Source organism: Aspergillus mulundensis (genome assembly GCF_003369625.1).
Source record: "Aspergillus mulundensis strain DSM 5745 chromosome Unknown scaffold_2, whole genome shotgun sequence".
NCBI lineage: Eukaryota > Fungi > Ascomycota > Eurotiomycetes > Eurotiales > Aspergillaceae > Aspergillus > Aspergillus mulundensis.
This window is the reverse complement of record NW_020797890.1, coordinates 2,483,307-2,504,683: the sequence shown is the minus strand read 5'-3', so window position 1 is coordinate 2,504,683 and position 21,377 is coordinate 2,483,307. Positions and strand designations below refer to the sequence as shown.

The 21,377-nt window shown below is 50.9% G+C and overlaps 5 protein-coding genes across 5 annotated transcripts; 3 read left to right on the top strand and 2 right to left on the bottom strand.

Annotated features, from left to right (window-relative positions):
* Positions 1-1,905: 1,905 nt before the first annotated feature.
* Positions 1,906-7,639, top strand: pkhB (putative sensor histidine kinase/response regulator; the record flags this gene model as incomplete). The annotated part of the gene is made up of 3 exons (XM_026745480.1): positions 1,906-7,104; positions 7,185-7,298; positions 7,349-7,639. 3 exons carry the CDS (start codon positions 1,906-1,908, stop codon positions 7,637-7,639), a joined length of 5,604 nt encoding a protein of 1,867 aa, XP_026606346.1.
* A 4,591-nt stretch (positions 7,640-12,230) lies between these two features.
* On the top strand, positions 12,231-12,998 carry DSM5745_03463 (KxDL motif-containing protein; the record flags this gene model as incomplete). The annotated part of the gene is made up of 3 exons (XM_026745479.1): positions 12,231-12,538; positions 12,660-12,812; positions 12,866-12,998. The coding sequence occupies 3 exons, from the start codon at positions 12,231-12,233 to the stop codon at positions 12,996-12,998; spliced, it is 594 nt and encodes a 197-aa protein (XP_026606345.1).
* A 1,479-nt stretch (positions 12,999-14,477) lies between these two features.
* Positions 14,478-16,583, bottom strand: DSM5745_03462 (uncharacterized protein; the record flags this gene model as incomplete). Its single annotated transcript, XM_026745478.1, has 2 exons — positions 14,478-15,049; positions 15,119-16,583. 2 exons carry the CDS (start codon positions 16,581-16,583, stop codon positions 14,478-14,480), a joined length of 2,037 nt encoding a protein of 678 aa, XP_026606344.1.
* Positions 16,584-17,066: 483 nt separating this feature from the next.
* On the bottom strand, positions 17,067-19,718 carry DSM5745_03461 (AAA family ATPase SEC18; the record flags this gene model as incomplete). Its single annotated transcript, XM_026745477.1, has 4 exons — positions 17,067-18,959; positions 19,012-19,327; positions 19,386-19,532; positions 19,603-19,718. The coding sequence occupies 4 exons, from the start codon at positions 19,716-19,718 to the stop codon at positions 17,067-17,069; spliced, it is 2,472 nt and encodes an 823-aa protein (XP_026606343.1).
* Positions 19,719-20,171: 453 nt separating this feature from the next.
* Positions 20,172-21,061, top strand: DSM5745_03460 (uncharacterized protein; the record flags this gene model as incomplete). The annotated part of the gene is made up of 3 exons (XM_026745476.1): positions 20,172-20,179; positions 20,240-20,931; positions 21,006-21,061. 3 exons carry the CDS (start codon positions 20,172-20,174, stop codon positions 21,059-21,061), a joined length of 756 nt encoding a protein of 251 aa, XP_026606342.1.
* Between the last annotated feature and the right edge of the window lie 316 nt (positions 21,062-21,377).

Here is a 21,377-nt window from a genome sequence, read left to right as displayed (position 1 = left end):
TGGGCAACCGTGGCGGCTGACCAACTACGTATGCACAGAAGAAGTGACTGGTATGTCTAACCTATTAGTGGGGAGCATGTATTGATTGACTACGTTCAATAATCTCAAGACACTAGTTGAGGCAGCCTATACCGTCAGAAACTCACAGTAGTTGCTTGACTAATTATCCCTGTGCCTGATCTTCCCCTGTCAATCTCAGTTCGGATTCAACCAGGAACTAGTGTCCTTTGGGAAAGAGCTAAAGAGCGAGGAGATACCCTTATCTCAGAAAGACCAAGGGCTAGATATCTGGTAAGTCCGAAGGGTGTAATCAGGATCAGTACGACACTGCCTGGGTAGGTATGATTGCTTTTGGTGAGAGTTGCACTCCGTAGCCTAGGCAGAAGGGCACAAGCATACGGAAATAAGGCATTTTGATGGTCGGGATTTGGGGAAGGAGATTTAGCGCCAAGCATCATTACATCACTCCTTTCATCATCCCGAGCGTTGGTAGGTCTTTGGGTAATGCTCCTGTACTCCGTGCCTCCTTTACTTTGGGAACATCACCCAGGCTTGGTTTAATGGACAATTAGCCTTTGAGAGAACATTATGCATAATTTTATAGCCAGCATGTCCCACTACTAACAAGGAGAAAGGATAGCCGCATCCAGCAGTGCTAGTAGCAGCAAGAAAAGCCGCAGAGTGCCTTGTGTGTTTTACCCACTGTTCCGGTACCGTACTCAGTATTTACTATTGGGGGTGATCCAGTGCCCACACGAGGCCTCCCAAATGAGAGAAAACCCATGCGCCGTCACCTTCTTTCTCTGAAGATTATTTTAGAGAGAACTTGAATGACACCAGCCGCTTGGTTGATTTTTCTCCAATCGCATGAGGACTCTTTCTCCGTACCTTGAGCGCTCAGCTACCTAATACCTATCCGGCTTCGCTGCGAGTTCTTGCCCGGTGCGCCGCCCTGGGATCTAACAGCTAACTCGACCGCTGCGGAGGGCATATACTGCTGAGGCACTCCGTATAAATCGTCAGGCCTGTCCGTCTCAATCGTCACCTGCGGCAAATTCAGCCTCTCAGTCCACTCAGCCCAGCCACTCGTCGACTCGTTGGTAGTGGTTGTTACCGCGGTTTCAAACCCCAGGGCCTGCCTACATACGTCATACTTCTGGCCGGCGCCCCAGAAGACGAGCCCCGTTTTCTATCCATTCTAATTCCTTTCCCACCTTCAAGAATATCACGCTGCGAGGAATCGCTGGCGGTTTGTAAGAAGGTCTACTTTGAGCGCCGCTCATGTCCTCGTGGTCTTAGCCGGAGACGCAGTAAAGGTCAGTAACCACCATAACCTCTCCTTGTCGTCTGGAACCAGCGCTGCCGACTCCCACCTATACACCGCTCGACGGTCCTTCATCTGGTCACCTGTTCTTGCCTTTCTTGCTTGCGCTTCTACTCCCCGTCCGTCCTTGCAAATTCTCTAGTCTCTCTGCGGTCTTTGCCTTTCTCTCATTTTGCTCTTTACTCTTCCCCTCATTTTGGCTTTCATGATATGTTTTCTTTTCCCCACTCTTCGTTCTGACTTATAGACGGGTAGTTACGTGACTTTTTTGTGGTCTGCACGTCAACCTGTCTCCCCCTTAAGCCTCCTCACCCCTCTTCTCTTGTTTTTATATACATCCACCTCCCCTATATACACGCATATCCATTCTAAAGGGGATACCTGTTTTACGCCTCCCATATCCCAATCGTGTTCGTCCTGCCTATTTTTGATTTGACGTTTCCCGAATTCCCTCCCTGATCGCGGGCATTTCCGTTCGAGCGATGAGTCCCCCATTCACGTTTGTGGAGTTGGATTCGCCTAGGAATATTAATTAACTGCCCGGCGGTGGGAGGAAGTGCATCATGGGGGAAGTTCACAGCATGAGAACACCTCCGCTTCCATCGCCGGCTGAGGCCTCTTCGCCTGTTGCTGTTCCTCACTCCCACCATCGTTTCTTCTCCCAAACTCTCTCCAGTTTTGCCCAAGTTGAAGACAGCGCATACACACTCGATGGACTCTATGGCTCGGAAGATAACAGTTGGAAGGCTAACTCTCCGCATTATTCTGCCTCGTCCGAACAGGCCGCGAAACCCAATCGAACACCCGCCTCAGCCAAGAAAGAGAATTTGGATGCAAGAAACGGACTCCAGGAGGATCTGGTTCGTAACCAGCCGACTCTGAAGGAACTCCGCCGGCAGATGGAAGATTTGCTTGCGTATCAGCAGATGCGAAGTTCCGAGAACCAAGGCCCCTCAGTACATCACGAAACCGCTCCGTCGCAGGGTTCCGTTTCATCCGTTGCTCAGGAGTCGACCAAGAAGAGACGCATTTCAAATGTATTGTCGCCGCAAGTCGTACCATCCCTTACAGGAGCGCCCGATTCAGCCGGATCTAGCGGCACAATTAGAGGCACGGATTCGCAGACAACTCCTGAAGCCTTCTCCGAGAGGACCCCGTCATACCCATTTCCAGATATGCCGCCGCAATCCACGAAACAAAAATTCTTCTCTCAACTAAACAACGGTTCTTTCAAGTTGACTTTACCCGCGGACAAGTTGAAGGGTGCCATCGCATCGTCACAGATCCCGGTCGAAGGGCAGTCGGCTCCCGGCTTACTCCCTTCCAACAACATCTTCGTGCCGCAAGACCACAAACCTGTGACGGAAGATCCCGCCTATCCAAGCCCAAATCTATACGAGCTCACGCTGCAACTTAATGCGGATCCAGGCCTCGAGGCCTGGTGGTCCAATCTCATCCAAATTCTACGGACTCATTATGGAGTGGAGCGAGCATCACTTGCTGTACCTGGGGATTTAACGGACCTTGAGAATGTCCCATGGGGCCAAAAGGCGGGTTTTAACGATAATGTCCCTGAAGCTGATCATCCATTGAATGATGCAAGTATAGCCGAGGAGGCATACCCAAGGGTCTCGGTGCACGCGGACAGAGAAAAGGAGGCTACCGCCGCGCCAGATATTATCAACGGACCTCCGACACCAGCCAGCTCCGTGGCCCGACCGCCACTACTTGCCCGCCATTCTTTTGCTGGTTTTGGCAAGGACAGGAAAAGAAATGACGAAGACGTATTGCTCCGATCAAAGAGCCCACTCAAGTCGGATACTTCACCCAAGCGGGAATATAGCCAAAATCCAACGACTGTACAGACTGTGCCTCTGGACACTCTGAGCTCGACTCAGCACAATGGCCGTCTTACTGTGTTCCAGACGCCTAGGGCACTAGAGACGGAACCTGATCCTCTAATTAAACGAACTGGCGTGGTGAAATTGTTTGGGCGCACCAAGCCTGTCATTCTGACCCGAGAGTACTCTCACGCCTCGGCATCCAAGCTGCCTCATGATGAGCCTGTGCAAACTCCCGAAGATAAAGTTCAAGTCACTCCTACCGCCGAGCCTTCTCACGCATCTGTCCCGCTAGCCAAGGCCATTTCCAACCCAGCAGTGTCTGCTCTCAATCCCCAACGGCTCCCTTTGATGCAGTTCCTCGATGAGTATGAGCAAATCCCGCCATCTCCTTGGTCTCAGTCTCCGGCTCCTTCCCCAGCACCCCGCGGGCAACCTGAGCAAAACCCGTTTTTTTCCAATCATACGGTGGATGAGAGCGCTTTCGCTAAACACCCTCCGTTGCATGACTACTCAAATCCGGATCCTCTGGAGGCCATTGGCGTTGACCTGGCAAAATCTGTCGTCCACATTCCGTTACTACATGCCGGGCCTTCAAAACGCTCTAATTCGTCTCCACTGAGATTTCCTGTTGCAGTTATCTCGATCTTATCTCCGGTTATACCGTATCCCACGAATCTGAGGCAGTCTTTAGCCTATCTCATGCCTCATCTCACGACTTCATTTTGCTTGGCCCAACATTACAGTCAACTAGAGCGGCAGGCTACCTCTCGACTCGAACATCCCCGTTTCGGACATTTTCTCGGGATCGGTGGGACATTTTCTGACGAGAGTAGCGAGTTAGAACTCGTGGCTGGTCTCAGTAATCAGCTCAACTACACGGGACCGGATGATGGTTCCCTGTCTGCGAGGGCTAGTCTATCTAGCCCCGATGACAGGGCGAGCTCTACCAGGTTTAGTCCCTCATTATCGGCCTTAGGAACTCCTTACCTTGATCCAAACATGCCTGGCATTTCTGAATCTCCTGGACTGGGTGCGAGATTTCTTGGCAAAGAACCCGACAGCTATTTTGGGCTTCCGCGCTCAAAATCGACCCGCGATGCTTCCGGTCAACATAGATCCCGCTTGGCAAGAATAAGGCAGGCTGCTACATCCCCTTCGGCCATATCACCAGGAAAGCCATGCGAAGCTCCCCCCCATGATTCAAACATAACTGCTCCGTCGCCTCACGAGATCAAACCGCCTTCTGTCGTATCACCAACCCAGACATCCTCACGACACCACTCTAATAATTCATTCTATGCACAGCTCCAACGCGAGTCGCGACCCTTTACCGACACCGTGGCGCAGCTTATGCTGAATTCTGTCCCGTTGCATCTTTTCCTAGCCAAGCCCCAAAGCGGAGAGGTTATCTGGACCAACTCCAAATTTGATGCCTTTAGGCGAAGCCAGCCCCAGGAACAAAAATTAAGGGACCCATGGCAGAATATTCACGACAGCGAACGCAGTAATGTTGCTGAGAAGTGGGCGAATGCATTACTTACTGGCTCACAATTCACGGAACGGGTTCGTGTCAAGCGTTTCAACGACGAGTCGGCGTACCGCTGGTTCATCTTCCGTGCCAACCCGTTGCTCTCATCAACAGGAGAGGTTCTGTACTGGATTGGGTCGTTCCTGGATATTCACGAACAGCACGTCACTGAGCTCAAGGCTGCTCAAGAGCGAGAGAAGTTTGCAATCGACGCCAAATACCGAGCATTCTCAAATTCAGTTCCGCAGATAGTGTTCGAAGCAACTGAAAATAGGGGACTCATCTTTGTGAACGAGCAATGGCATCTATACACAGGTCAGAAACTCGAGGATGCACTTAATTTTGGCTTCGCAAAGCACGTACATCACGATGACTTGGAAAAATGCGGTCTGCTCTCCTTGTATCTCGCCTCCGGGACCCAAAGAAGTATCTCGACCTCTCAGTCCGCAGAACAACCGCCTGAGGTCTTGGGAAAGAAGACAGAAATCCAAGATCCCCGTCTTGACAATCGTGTAACCCCGGCTCTTGATGAGCTAGTCAAGCGGGGCGTCGCTTCCGTACAGCGCGATGAGAATGGCCGTGTATTTTATTCAACGGAAATCAGGCTTCGATCAAAAGGAGGCGATTTCCGATGGCACCTTGTTCGCCTGGTTCGAGTCGAAACCAGCAGCTTTGGGAGCGGCGAGGCTTCCTGGTACGGCACTTGTACTGATATCAATGATCGCAAGAATCTTGAGAGAGAGCTCAACAAAGCGATGCAGCAACTCAACAACCAAATGGAATCAAAGACCAAGTTCTTCAGCAACATGTCGCACGAGATCCGTACTCCCCTAAACGGAATTCTTGGCACTATTCCATTCATTCTAGATACATCATTGGACACAGATCAGAGACGGATGCTCGATACCATCCAAAACAGCTCAACGAATCTCCGCGAGCTGGTTGACAATATTCTAGATGTTTCTAGGGTTGAAGCCGGAAAAATGTCCTTGGTCAGTTCCTGGTTCCATGTGCGATCTGTCATCGAAGATGTAATCGATACCGTGTCATCAAGAGCAATCGACAAAGGCCTCGAGATGAATTATCTTATGGATGTAGATGTTCCGCCCATGGTCATCGGTGATAGGTTCCGTATCCGACAGATTCTGATAAACCTTGTTGGCAATGCGGTCAAGTTCACTGCTCAGGGAGAGATCCACATTCGCTGCTCCATCTACCACGATCCTGCCGCCATTCGCAAACCTACCGAGATTCTAATGAACTTCGACGTTGTCGATACTGGCAAAGGGTTTAGTGCGCAGGATGCTGAGCGTCTGATGCAACGGTTCAGCCAATTGGGATCAAACGCATCACAACAAAATGCGGGTAGTGGGCTTGGATTGTTCTTGTCTAAGCAGCTGGTCGAGATGCATGGTGGCCGGTTAACGCCGAGCAGCAAGGAAGGGCAAGGTGCCAAATTCTCGTTCTTTGTCAAGGTTGACGCACCAACACCACCGGGCCCCGGCGAGGTTGCTCGAGAAACGCGGGCGCCTTCAAAGACCAGCTCTTTTCAGAAATTGCTTTTCTCGTCCAAAGAATCATTGGATCCTAAAGCTTCGGAAGCTGTTGATTCTCAATCAATCCCCGGGTCTCCACTTTCCCTGCCGCCAAACAGTCTAGAGCTTTCTGCTCGTTTCGGTCTCGGTAGCTCATCGGCGCGTTCTTCATTCTCGTCGGCGTTACCGACCCCCGATCTTCATAGCATTGACCCTATGGTTAGATTTGACACCTCTAGATCAACACCAACTCAGCCCGAGGCCTCCGGTTCCCCCGACTCCGGTGCTGCCACCGAGATTGAAACGACCTCGCAGCCTCCAGAGTCATACAGTTCATATTCCATTGTAATACTGTGTCCCCAAGAGAACACTCGCAAAGCTATCACACAACATATTGAGCAAGTGGTTCCGCACGAAATTCAGCACTCAATTACATCGTTCATCGATGTTGAGGATTGGAAGGATTCAACAGATTTTGAGTCTGGCTCTCATGTCACTCACCTTGTCCTCAATCTTCCTAATGTTGATGAGGTTCTCGAAGTAATCAACTTTGTTGCGGCCCGAGAGCTAGAAAAGGCACCGACCCTCGTCATTATCTCCGACCTCTATCAGAAGCGAGAAGTCAATGCCCATATCAAGCAACTATCTGCTAGCGGAAGGCGCGCATTCACTGTGCCGAAGCCCGTCAAACCTTCTGCATTCTCGCCGATATTCGATCCTGGCAATAGGAGAGATCTCAGCAAGGATAGGAACCAAGACATGGCTCGTGCCATCAACAACAACTTCAAGACCATGTCTAAGATGGTAAAGGAGGTAATTGGGAATAAAGGTTACCGAGTATTGCTTGTCGAGGATGATGAAACAAACCGCATGGTATGTAATATTTTCAGGGCTCTTCCGTCTCGCCAACTATGGGCGTTACATTATTCTCAGATCTTGCTGACGAACCATAGGTTATGATGAAGTACCTTGACAAGATCAAGGTCATGGCGGAAACTGCTGGTGATGGACAGCAGTGCACAGACATGGTCTTCTCCAAAGAACCAGGATACTACTCCTTGATTATAGTGAGTATTTGAAGACCGGAACCCCAAGCAACTGACTAATCATCATATAGTGCGATATCCAAATGCCTATCAAGAACGGCTACGAGACGTGCCGCGAGATTCGCATGTGGGAAATGAAGAATCATTACCCCCAAATACCGATCATGGCCCTATCTGCCAATGCGATGACCGACCAAATCGAAGACGCCGCGCGCGCCGGTTTCAATGATTATGTTACGAAGCCAATCAAGCACAATGAGTTGGGAAAGATGATGATGGGCCTTCTTGACCCTGGGCGGCCTCTGCTTTTACTTCGTGACCGGCTCAGGGAAGGAAGCGAGGACAGTCATCGCGCTGGATGAAGCTGCAGCTAGTGGCTAAATCCACTCAAGGCCGTTCGAGAAGCGCGTGGTGGATGAGCTCACTGGAACGAACTGTTCGCAAAAGTCCTTTGCGGCTGTATCGTTTCTGGGATACTTTGTTCATTATTGCCCTGGGATGTTTGCATTGATGGAGAGCCTTCACAAAGGGGCGCATTAGGTGGGTTCCGTATCTTTCTGATTTGAAACTTGGCCATCCACTTGTCCTAATTATTGCGGGCCTTTTTTTCAGCCCTTTTTTCTGTTTACCCTCGTGCATTTGCATTTGGCTTTGCGTGTTATGGATACCTATGAGCATCAAGGGGGTTTGCAATTTCAGGAGTATTGTTCTTTTGGACCTTTCAACCCATTGCATGGCGTCAATTTCCGGCTTTGATCAGGGTTGCTTTTCTTCTTGGGGCAGTACTGTTACCTGCTTGTCTACCGACGTCATTCCTCTGTCCGCTGCCGCGGAAACCCCTCAACAACATTCTATACTATACTACATCATTCTACCTCTTACTTTCGGAACCTTGTATTCTCTCAAATCTGCTTTACTTTCTTCCTCTGTTTGCTTCCCTTCTATACTCCCTGCGGCACTTACCTTACTTTACACCCTTTGTCCATCCGCCTTCCCTCCTCCTCTCCCCATAGCCATATTTTCTCATTTTCTCTTTCCTGTCGCAGTAGAGAAAATCTCTTGCTACTATATGATTGATTGGTTGATTGGTGATATACGCTGCGCTGGAATGATCACCTAGATATGGGGCATTTTTAGTGATATTTGAAAGGATACCCGCCTGCAATAGCAATCTGATGCATTTATTCATGTTTATAAATGACTTTGGGGGATTTTCGGAGATGATATAGATCGTTAGATGCTTCTCATTCACTGTCCGATGTCCGATAGACCGACTATTAGATAATGTATAAAAGCTTCACACTACGTCAATCGTCTTGAACCGTAGGCAATAATACCCAATTCTAATATCTATGTGTCGACGATTGATTCGCGTATTTATGCCTATTACCCCAAGTCGCGTGCTATTTCACTCTTCCATTCAAAATTCCACCTACTGATTATGAATGTTAGAAAACTAAAGACACTTAGGAATAGTAAGCGCGAGCGATACTAATAAGCATTCGCTGAAGGGCAGCTTGAAACACCAAAGATTACGCCGAGACCTCGATTGACGCTGTTACGGAGAAGCGAAAGCGCCGGTTCATTTAGCCGAAGAACTTACTCGAGATCCGCGGAGTACACGCGACTCGACATCTACCGTCGATACTCCCACGGGCCACGACACGTGTTGCATAGTAAAAGGACGTCTTGGATGCCGGATTGCTGGCAGAGTCAGGGTACTCTAATGCCGCTGAATATCAATGATTCGACATTAGCCTGGACAGTCTAGACTTCTGGCAATCATCTTGGCCTGAAGGGGAAAGCGCTGCATGGTATGCTCTCCAACTTTGTCAGGAGTCAGCCTGTCAATCCTTTTATCATCAGCCCATCATCACTTTCGCGCGGTTTTCTGGTAGACCAAAAACCCAAAATGCACCGACGAACGGGATAGGGTCCAGCAGCTGCAAGCTAGTTCACTTTCGACAAAACGGCTGGTCGGCCCCTTCCTGTATGGAGGAGGCAAGTAGGTAACTGTCCAAGGTGCATGTGGCGGTGAGGGACTGCGCAAGAGCAAACCGAACGAGAGGCGAACCTCCACGTAACCCCACATCCGTTGCATCCACTGCAGTGCAGTCTGCATTTCATGGCCATCCAGGTGTCAAAGAATCATCCCTCATAATGGAGAGGTCATGGTGCTGATGATCCTGGATGATTTCTGAATAATGCTGGGGGATGAGTGCCGTGATAGAGTAAAGATCTTCTGAAACAAACGGAGTTGAAGCGGAACCACCTCACGATCGATCGGCCATCGTAAGATCTGTCTCACTCTTGGGCAAAGTCGTTTAGAGTGTAATTTGATCGACGAGGGCAAGAATTGTTAGGCAAAGTACCAGGTAGCTGGGCAGATAGTGCGTATCGAGCCGATGCAACATGAGCAAAATGTCGAGCAGAATGTTGCATTAGACCACCCGACCAAAACGACAAGGAAATCCGCGAGCCGCTAGACTATCCCTCGGGAAGTCAGAAAAACCAAGATAGTGCCGTCGCCATTATGGTCTCAGAGTGTTGAAAAAGCATGGGTAGGATGGTGCAAAATTCACGCGAGGCCGGCGAAGGCTCCGGAAAACGAAAGCGTTCGAGATCCTGGGATTGAAGATTGGTACCTTCAAAGAAGACGGAATGTCCTGCCCAAGCTCTGAATTCTGCGTTTCGCATAGTTGGGCCTCTGTATCACCCAACTCTCCGGTTGGGCTCGTGTGAGAGGAAAGACGGCGTCATCTCATCGGGGTCAACCTGTGCAGGTTTTCTGTTTGGTAGAGCTCAGGCGAATTCCGCACGGGAAGGACTGGCCAAGGCCCGAATGGATAAGGTCACAGCGGCGACGGCGTGAGGGAGCGAAATGGTGTAGGGCGCGACGTTTTGGTGATTGCATGAGAGGCCGGGCGAGCTGGGTTCTCAGTGGCTTCGGTGGATTAAGGTGGATGTCATCGTGAGAAGATCCAAGAACTTGAATGGTGTTCCATTATCTTACCCAGGACAATGGTCCAGTCGAAGGCGAGAAGGCATGCACTTGCGTCCGAGCCCGACAGATCATGTCAGCCGGCGAGATTGGGTGGTGATTCGTGCCAATTCTTCTCTCGATGATCTTTCTCCACTCCCTGCAGCCTGTTGTGCCCGTTTTCCTCCCGAGTCCTGCGAGCAAAAAAGATTATCTCCATCGTGCCGCCGCCGGTCTTTGTCTGGCGGCTGATTAGGCAGGTTACCTGTTCCTGTAAATAGATCAAAGCAGGTCCACCTGAAAGGGTTCCCCGTCAAGCTCCCCAGGTTGGTCGCGTCTAAAGCGCTTGCAGCCGTTTGTCTTCCCGCAATTCACTCTAAAACGCCCGTTGGATGAGGCTGTTTTCCGAGGTCGAGGTCCAAGCGGGTAAACAACCGCCGAGCAGCCGGCTTTCAGAGCGACGGACTGCCAACTCATCGAACGTTCTTTCCCTCAGCCAGGACAAACTCATGCTCTCCCGTTACACGGATTCCGGGTCCCTTCCTAGGCGTCGTGCCACTCGCTCGATTTCAGGCGCTCGGTATCGAGGTGGTAATGCTCAGACAAGACCTGGCGTCAAGATTTGAGGTTTCCGGCGTACTCTTGGGCCTCCCGCCGGCCACAATTTATGCACTGATGTCCAACTGCCGTGCCATTTGATATGTTCCGACATTGGCTCGCCATATTCTAGATCTGCAATTGCGTTAGCCATGCATATGCAGCTTCCGTTTTGTCATGGGTTTGCAACAGAAGAGCGGATCGGGAGGCATTGGGCGCGAAAACCACGGACTCACAAGCATGGGCTAAAGGTTCCTTGATGCCCTATTTCGATCACTTGCCCAACGTCTGGACGATGCATTCGGACGGCGAAAAGAAAGAACGTCAGGCGCCCAATTCCGGACCTGCAAAAACAGAAAGCTAGCTAGTGCCAATGCGAACATTCATTGGGCAGTCAAGGTAGCTCGGTGCATCGCTATTGACCATATGTGCTTTTATTCTCGTTCTCTTCCTCCGCGGGTCCTCTCCGGCTTTCATGTTCTCCCAGCCACCCAGCCCCCCGGTAATGACATGGAGTGACCTTGGTGCGCACGTAAAGAAAGAAAGGTGCATTAGAGAGAGAGAAAGACATTGACGATGTTGGAGAGCAAACCTAGGAGGACTTCCGTGAAGTAGAGAGATGGGAAGACTTAGGGTAAGAAGTCGTCATCGGCGGCCGAGGTCCGTCTATAAATTTCGCGAGCGGAGAAACGAGCCCTATTCCGCGTCGACGACGCCGGCTTTATACCTTTCTCATGCGTCCCCTATGTCCAAGTTCTGCTGCAGCCTGACGGAAATGAAAAGAAAAAGCACCATCACAAATTCAGTGCCCGAGATCACCGACTTGCCACTGATGTGTGGGCTTGTGTCCCAACACGTAGTGATAGCGAGGGCTGGACCAGTCTCCGGACGTCAATCTGGCTCCTTTAGCTTCTAGTCTTCCCACCAGAGCGGGGTCATTTCGGGGCGAGGGGCGAATTGGCGACCAGAAATCGGGGGAGGGGCGGAATTGGGGGGTTGGGCTCGAAGGGAACTGGTCGGACTAGGAGGACGGGGGTTGGGGGGGTACAGGAGAAAAGCTGCCGTGATAGACATTCACCCAATGGGTGGCCTGCCCATCGCATCTACCCCCTCATCTTTATCTTTCCTTGCCTCTGTCATCACCTTCGAGACGGGCTCCGCCGGATGGAAGACCCCCCGCGGAGGCCTATAAAAGCCCTCAACTTTCAGGTTGTCGTCTTCTTTCCTTCCTCTTCCTTTTCCATCTTCCAAGTTCACCTCGACCACAGACACTGAACAGCATCACTTCCTGCTTCACAAGGACCCCTTCTCATACATCCACTCCAACCACCATTGCTTCTTGTGTCCTCTTTCCCAAGCCTCATAATCTTATCACAATGGCGACCCATCACTACCAGTCCCCTGCTCTTCCTATGAATGTCCCCTCAAAGGTCCCAGGCCCTGCAAGCCTCTATCCCATCAGTCGAGTGTCAGGATCTCCGCCAGATCTTTCCGATGCAAGCACCACAACGGGTAGCCGTACCTCTGGCGGATTCAGCTACAGCACCGGAAGTGCCAGCGGCGATTACGAATCCAGCTCGGGCTCCTTCTCGAGTGTGGACGTTGTTGATGTTCTCAATGACCGTTTGCAAAATGCGTTTGACCCGACTTCACTGGATAAGGGCCTAGCTATGCAGGCGCAAGCGTAAGCACTCTCCAGTTTTTGAAGAGAAGAGCAACATCCTCGCCCTTTGAAACAAGCAGACTCAAGAACCTCGTAAGACAAAAGAAATCTGACAACATGTGCTAACGGCGTGGAATAATAGCTCAGGTCAGCTTAACGCTAAGCAACATGAGCTTCTTGAATTGCAAGCTCTTGCCCAGCGGCGCTTGAAAGGTGTGCGTACAAGCTTCGCAGACGGAATCAAGGTCGCCCGGGAGACCAAGCGAGATCTAGAATGGACCCAGAAGCGTGTCAAGTGAGTATCTCAACGCCTTTCTTGATCCTGACACTCTTTGTCTTTGGGACCAGCGATTGTCGTCAGATCCCGCTCCGCTCAGAGGGAGCGGATATCCGCTCCGCCGCTATGGTGACTCTTGGCGGTTTCGTGGCTAGCAATGTGACTGGAGCCCGCAGAGGAAGGAATGGCACCTCCGCGGCGTGATTCAAGCAAGCTAACAGGTCCGTGATTCGCAGCACCCTGAAATCGAAGGCCGAAAGTCTTCACCCTGAAGAATACCGACGAGCATCGAAGAAGTACACGCTCGACGACAACTAGGCCCCATAGGAGCACGGTTTCCTTGTTTTCTTTTGGTTCTCCTCTTCGGCTCTCCGGGTGGTCCATCCATGAACTTTGTAACGACATTGACGACGACTTCAGCTTCTTTTCCTTCGCACGGGGTCAGGGTGCCCGCGCAATCGGATAATCCCAGGTTTTGTACTTTTTATGGCTGGTTGGTTTGGGCTGGTTTTTGGTTTGGGTTGGGACAGTTCTTCGTTGGTTGCGTCTTGTGTTGTAAATTTAGGCCTTCAGTCTCCCTGGTAGCGTGCTTAATTGACCAAAATATACCCGTTGCGCCGCGTCGTTTCGTGTCTCCTAGAAATTATAGGTTATAAGCAAACTGCCACTAAAGCCGAAACTGGCACATCCCCCTGCAACTCACCTCGCCCGTCTAGAGTGGCACTACTCCGTATAGGATGAGGTCACATCATCATGTGCTTTTGCGCCCCGCGTAGCATTCCCAGCCATGGCTTTGCACTGGCTTCTCCTGTAGAACGCCTGCTCCACGTGCTTAGGAGTTAGCCTTGAGCAGGTGTGCCGAGTGTACCACCCAGCTCGACTGCAAACACCAGACACCGTCTCAGCACACCTTTTTCGACCAGTCAAGTCACCAAAGGTCCAATTCAAATCGAGAAGAGACAAGGCAGTGCCAGGAAAGCCTGTACAGCCCTCCGCTGTAGATCGATAGTGAAGATAACAGGGCAGGACGCAGGTCTGATCCCTAACCAAACAGTTGTTGTCGTTCAACGCACGAGCTGTTTCAGACGTTGGCATCATATCTCCGCCCCACCAAGCTCATTTTAGATAGTGCGAGCGGCTGCTCTGGCAAAAAGCGCGACTGGTCAGGCAATGAGAGTAGTACCCAATTTGCGCACGTTAGGTACCAAGGGTGGAAGAATGGATGGGTCAAGGGGGTTGGACGTCACGTGATCATCTACTGGGACATTACCCTACCTACATTGCTTAGGGTGCATCTCTTCAACGTGCATGCACTATGTAAGTGGATATCGGTCTATGAGATGGAGTAGATCTTAGTGTATGTATTGGTTGATAGTGCTATGGACGACATTCCCTTGGCTGACTAGCATAAGAAAGTATGTGACAACGTGCTGTTCACACAAAAACTGAGGCAAGCAAGACGAGCTTGGATAAGGTATAGTTCAAAACCAAGGCATCAAGTCCCCGAGTAAAATGACTGCCATTCAGCAGGCGTACGTCAATGGAAAGACGCGGAGTAATAGAAGAGATCTATCAACATGACATGTGAACTGCTCGATCCATACACCAATCCACATCCATCGAACGTACTCAGCTCCTCTTGGTTCCATAGGTAAAGCACATACGGCCAGACCGCCCGTACACTTAGAATCGGAACATGAGATCGCGCGGACGGGTCACCGGAACGGGAATCAGACCGCTCCAGGGATCTTCTATGAAGCAAGGCATGAAGTACACTTTATCCTTGCCGGCAAGTATATTTCCGTTGCCCAACCGTCTTAACTCTTCCACAGTAAGCTGAGTGCCATTTGGAGCTGTATATGCTACTTGCTCGCTCGAGCGCTCACGGGAGCGTTGCTGACGCTCCACGGGGACCTGTCGAGACTGAGAAGGGTGATGTGCGTGGGAGCCCTGACGCTCCTTGGAGGGCTGACGTGCATTGATAGGCCGAGTCGCCTGAGAGGTCTGCAGTCCCAGAGATGCTTGATGTTCCTGCAAGCCTGGACGACCTCGAGAAGATTGGCGAGTGTGGCAGGGCTGATCTGCTTGAGCAGCCTGACGTTCGCGGGAGCACTGGCGCTCTGGGTCCTCCACTTGGTTGTTGCTGGTCCTCCCTTTTCTATTAGACCTTCCCCTGGTGTTTTCTCTCGGCTTGACCATGGGAACACTCATGGGCGCATTGACTTTATCGGAAGATGGAGCAGAGTGGTGAGCTACTAGACCATGAGTTAGCGCTATTCGTGTACCCATTGGGCATTCGGTAAGCGATGGGAATGCAAATTTACCTTCAATGACATTACCGGCCTTATTTTCTTCAGGTTGTTGATTGCTGCCATCATTTGAAGGTAGGGGCTTCGCTTGAAGAACGGCTGCTCGTTTGGAATTCTTCCTTTTATCCCTAATAGTGCCCTTGGACGTGATAGTGTCTTCGGTCTTGGTTACCGCAGTCTCCGGCACGCAGCCATCGGTCTCCAAATTGGCCTTTGTCTGAGTATCAGGTGTTCCACCCGAGAGCCCATCAAGCGGTGCTTTGGTATCTCCAGACATAGTCTGCCCAGCATCTCGCGTGATACTATCTTCAGTATTGTCTTTCTCGTTGTGCTGAGGAAGATTTCTGTTTGCTAGCTCGGGCTTCGTCTGAGTTTCAGCTATTGCCGAAGACTCTTGAGTCTCCGCCCCGGGTTGCTGAGTGAGATCATTCTCTACCGACTTAGTCTTCGCCTGAACATCAGATGTCCCAGTTGAAGGCTCTGCCGATGGCTCTATGACATCTCCGAAATTGATCTTATGCTGATGATCATTCACCTCTGGTTGCTGAATATAACCATGATTCGCCGGCTGTATCTTTGCGTGGCCATCAGCGCTTTCAACCAAAGCTCTTATGGGCTTATTAGCATCTTCAGGAACAGCATTATCCTGAGTCTTGGCTTGGTGAATAAGGCCTTTCTTGGCCGGCTCGGTCTTCGCCTCAGTATCGGCCGTACCATTCAAAGGCTCTTTCAGTGTCTTTTCGGTACCCCCGGACGTAGTAATATCCTTGGTCTTGTTCAAATCGGCCAGCTGAGTGTTTGCTAATTCGGATTTTGGAATATTAGACGCTTCAGCAGTGTGTTCCACCAAAGGCTTCCTAGCATCGCCAGACACAGCATTGCTCTTGTTATTGATCAATCCGACTTGTCGACCACGACTATCATTCTTTGGCTTATGCTTCACTTGCCCACTGCCAGCCTTATCAAAGCGCTCTCCCATTGCCACTCTGACATCTCCCGACGTATTGATCCTCCTGTTGCCAGTCTTATTCTCCCTCTGCACCGCACGAGCCTCTTCCACCTGCTCCGGGCTCCGCAAGCTTTTAGCCTTCCATTCCTCGAACAAAGTGGAGCGTCTGTTGAGCACACGGCCTTGCTTGTTGTTGGTGTTGGTGTTTGCGTTTGCACTTGGGCCTGCGATGGTAGCGGCGTGCTGATAATGCTGAGGCTGATGCAGCGAATGTCTTTCCTCAGTGTTATAAGGTTCCCATCCTCCTTGATTTGGCTTTGGCTGTAGCTGTGCCTGGTCGTGTGGAGCGGCTGGCAGAGGGTTGTTGGGAGTCACCTGGTAATCATTGACGGTTTCAGGAGCCCATTCTTCCCGAAGATCGTACTCTTGCTGTGATATTTGCTTTCTTTGGAGGATCTGCTTGGGCGCGGTCTTATGGTACATGTCGGGCGGAGACTTGTGTTGGTCTTCGTTTGCTTGGGAAGGTGGCATGGCTTCGGACTGCCTCCAGAGTAGGCAGAAAAGAGGGGTGGAGAGATCTGTTGGCTTTGGTAGACAAGTATAGAAAGTGATTGCTTGATAAGAAAGAATTAGGTCACTGAGAAAATGAGCCCAGGTGAGGTTGAAGAGTATCTGTGATGTGGCAGGTGGATGTGTTAGGGAAGTAGGGAAGCAGGATGCGGGCAGCTTACAATGACTGAACACTTTGAGGGATGAAAATCACGCAAATTATTGACTCATGTGAAACTTCATCTATAAGCTAGACAAGAATGATTATAGAACTGTCTCAATTCTAGTCAGCACTAGGTCTTCAATCAAAAAGCATCTCACAGCCAAAAGTACTCTAAATAAAAGTTTCGTTTAAGACCATCTTAGTATAACCTTGTGCTGGGGCGAGTCAGGATAAGGATAGGTAAAACATATTTATGTCCATAATAATTCCCAAAAAGACCTCTCATGACCTCTCATCTCCCACTAAACCGCTCTTCTAGTAGTCAGTCCTCCTTCCTGGACTGCACTGTTGATAAAGCGCACAAATTGAGTCACTAGCTGGTCTGGAGTCTTCTTCGCGAGCTCGATACCATCGAAGACTTTCTTGATTCCAACACCGGAAGTGATGCTGTACGCTGTTTCTCCTTTGAGAGGCTCGATGCGCTCCAGAGCCTCTGCGATCTGCTCGCTTGTGAACACCTCAGATTTCTCCATGATGTGCTTCAGCTCTTCATGACTCGTGACATTCGGAACATCGATGTCGGAGTTGAAAGAGTTGTAGATATTCAATTCCTTCATAAGTACTCGCTCGCTTGTGGTCGCGAGGATAAGAAGTCTTCTGTTTTTCGGTGGCCGTTTCTTAAACAAAACCTTCAACGTCTGTAGGACGCTGTTGCTGAACCGGGGCCCAACCGACACATAATCAATGATGGTCTCAATATCATCGACAACAACAACGCTTGTTTGGCTTTTGTAGGCATCGTTGAAGACCCTGAGAATGTGCTGGATCTTAGCGGATTCGCTGAAACCGGCGATATCTTCAGGGCAGACCATTTTGATGAAAGGCGCCCCCGAGTCAAGCGCGATCTGAGCTGCAAGAGCGGTCTTTCCACTCCCAGGCGGTCCATTAAGCAAGACGGACCACAAAGGTGTCTGCTCAGGGCGGCCAAGACCTCTCGCCAATGCCTCTCCTTCATTGAGAACATTGTCAATCTTGTCTGAGTAGTTGATGATGTCGTGCTCAATGCATCTCTTAATCTCATCCTCGGACACACCGAAAGCCGGTTGGATTTCATCAAGAGCAAGAATAAAATCGGAGTGGTTAACCTTCATATCAGCGGCGTCATCCTTAACCCTAACCGTTTTACCTGAGTCGATATGACGATTGAAGGCGAAGGAAGTTGCAGCCTTCACGAGACCAGCAATCTCAGCACCTGAGTAGTTTTTTGTCAAACCAGCTATCTCTGGCAGATTGACACTCGGATCCATCAGTTCACTTTGTCTCATGTTCTGAGTGTGGATGCCGAGAATTTGAGCTCGGCCGGCCTCATCGGGGAGTGAGATTTCAACGTGCACTTCCAGACGACCAGGTCGCAGCAAGGCATCATCAATCATATCTTTCCTGTTTGTCATACCAATGAGTAGAATGTTGTTTAGCTGGTCAACACCATCCATCTTTGAGAGCAGTTGGTTGACCACGCTATCGCCGACTCCGGTACCGCCACCCGCTCCACTGCCACGCTGTTTACATACAGCATCCAATTCATCGAAGATAATGATGTGGAGTCCACTTTCGTCGCCCTTTTCCTTATATTCCTGTTCTGCATCGGCGAAAAGCTTACGGATGTTCTCTTCTGACTGCCCGACGAACTTGTTCAGGACCTCTGGACCGTTGATAATCTTGGGCTCTCGCGCATTCAGCATCTTTCCGATTTGTCGCGCCAGCAAAGTTTTACCGGTACCAGGCGGTCCGAACAGCAAGATACCTTTCACGTGCTGGATACCAAGCTTCTGCACGATGTCAGGTGGGAAGATACGCGACGCGAATGCGCGACGGAAGATTGTGTGAAACTCTGAGTCGAGACCACCAATTCCCATCTTCTCGGTGTTGAAGTCGGGCTGGATGATAGCATTGGCCGCGGGCCTGTTCTTCGCTGGTTTGATCTGGATCTCACTCTGAGGATCCTTGAAGAAGTTGATCAAAGTATGCTTCGTGAGGATGCCCCTAGCTGTAGGTTCCGACTCCGGCATCTTACTGGTGTCCTTCTCCGAAGTAAGACTAACACGAAGGATGGTCTTGACTGTCAACTGTAGCGGCACGCCGTGATGGTCCATCAGTACCGGTTGCCCCGGTGCGAAGATTTGGCCATTGAAATTCTGGAAACATCAGTTAGGTAGATCATCGGAAGCCCAAACAAGCCACGCATACCTTGATCACAGAACTAAGAAGCTCATCCTGATCATACAAAGTATCCGGCCGTAATTTTCCAGCAAATTTGACCTCAATGTCCGCAGAACCGAGATACGCCTCTCCGCCCTGTCGGAAAGGATCATAGATGCGAACATCGAGGGAGTCTCGGAATCCAGCCTTGGCCCATGGTCTTTGGATGCTGGAGAGTCCAATGTATCCCGGAGGGAATTCATCGAGGACGCGTGCGGTAAACACGTAGAGGCCATTGACAATGATCAAAATATCTTCGTATCCGAACTGAGCGCGGGGAAAGTCTTGGGCGGAGAGCGCAACGCTGGCAGTTGTTCAGTCAGGGAGTGTCACACCTCGAAGCTCGGTTAGTCCACACTTACAGGTTTCCAAATTGGCATTCCTTATTCGGACTCTCCTTTGGCGTCAAAGCCCAGGCCCCTCCTTCACTCGGTCTGCCTCCCATCGGGGCCTGCGGCGGCGGGCGAGTACCCGGTGCAGGTCGTCGCGGCGGGGGTGTTCCGTAACCCCTAAGTCGAGCGCAAATATTAGCCATCCATCCTCTAGGAATACCAATTTGATTCTAGGATATCTTCATACCCTGCGTCAGGAGCTCCGTGCTGCGGTGGGTAGCCTTGCGAAGGCCGTGAGTAACCGTCCCTCTGGGGAGGAGGATTAGACCCAAAAGGGTTCGAGTAGTTATTGCGATTAAACATGGTGTACCATGGGGCTCACCAAAGGGCTGTTAGCGACAATGAGAGCAGGAAAAGTTCACTGATGAGGTGAGCTTCCCAAGGTCAACGCTGCCCGCAGCTTGTCTCGGCAACTCCACAAAGAAGCGGTCAACTGGCGAGTCTTCGACAGCGAATATCGCAGTAAGTGTAAGTCCAAAGATGTGTAGAGACACACTTGAATTCAATAGAAACGGCCGTTGATGTATGAAAGTATGAAAGAAGCGCAACGTGGCGTGGAGCTGATCTCCGCAGGCAGCTGGGATGGGGCAGGGTGTTGAGCCACCGCGGGCCCGGGCGGAGACTGATTTTAATTTACCGACAACCATCTGGGCCGTCAAGCTTAGAGCTTGAGCCTCGCGACGCAGTCTCATTTGCATTGGTGTTTGACATCCTGACCGCGTGGCTCGAACTATCTAGTATAGCTCACGGCTCAAAATGCCTCTGTAAGTTCTATCGCATCGTGTTGCCTGCGAAACCTGAATACTCATACGTCATCTCAACAGTCACCTTCTCGGGAAGAAGTCATGGAACGTCTATAATCCAGAAAATATCGCGCGCGTCCGAGGAGATGAAGCGCAAGCCAAGGCGCAGGAGGAGGAAGATGAGCGTCGTATGCAAGAAGTCGACGCCGAGCGACGAATCCAAATACTCCGCGGTGAACGACCCCCCACCCCTCCGCCGCCGGAACATACATCGCGAACAGAAAGGCAATCCCATGCCGATTACACGAGAGGTCATAGAAAGCGGAGGCGCTTAGCTGGCGAGAACGATACAGATCGCGATATCAGGTTTGCTAGAGAGGACGCGGAGCTTGCGCTGGCGAAACGCGATGAACTGATACATGCTCGAACAAGCAAACACGACGCGCCGCTCTACGATAGCGATGGACACATCAACCTCTTTCCTGACGAACAGCCTCATAAGCGTGCGGAGAAGAATCCCGAGGCTGTAAAGGAGGTCGCGGATAAGCAGCGGAGCTATGAAGATCAATACACGATGCGGTTTTCCAATGCAGCCGGATTCCGTCAAGATGTCGGCAAGGACCCCTGGTACTCGTCTTCGCGTGGTGATGGCTTATATCCTGAGGCGATGCCTAATAAAGATGTCTGGGGTAATGAGGATCCTTTGAGGCAGGAAAGGGAGAAAGCACGCATGGACCTCAACGATCCTCTCGCGGCGATGAAGAAAGGCATCCGTCAGCTGAAGTCGGTTGAAGAACAACGACAGAAATGGAATCAAGAACGGAGCAGAGAGCTTAACGCCTTAAAGTCTGCGGAGAATGCCCGGTCGCACCGCCGTGGGAGGCAGTCCCAGTCGAGGGATAGCTTAGAGGATTTTAGACTCGATGGCCTGCCAGACACAGGTCGAGTTGATCGAGAGAAGAGGGACCGGAAGTCAGCCACGCATCCCCGACATTCCCATAGTAAGACGTCCAGTTATTCACATCGGCGGCGCTCTCGTTCTAGATCTCCCTCGCGTTCCCATCGTCATCATAGCCATCGCCGTCGCGATCGCGATCGCGACAGCGACAGACATAATAGCCGTCGGCGCGATGCACAAGCCTATTCAAAACATCGGAAATGATAGATGCACTAACAACGGTTGGTACGGGCAGGCACCGTATATCTACGAATTTATGAT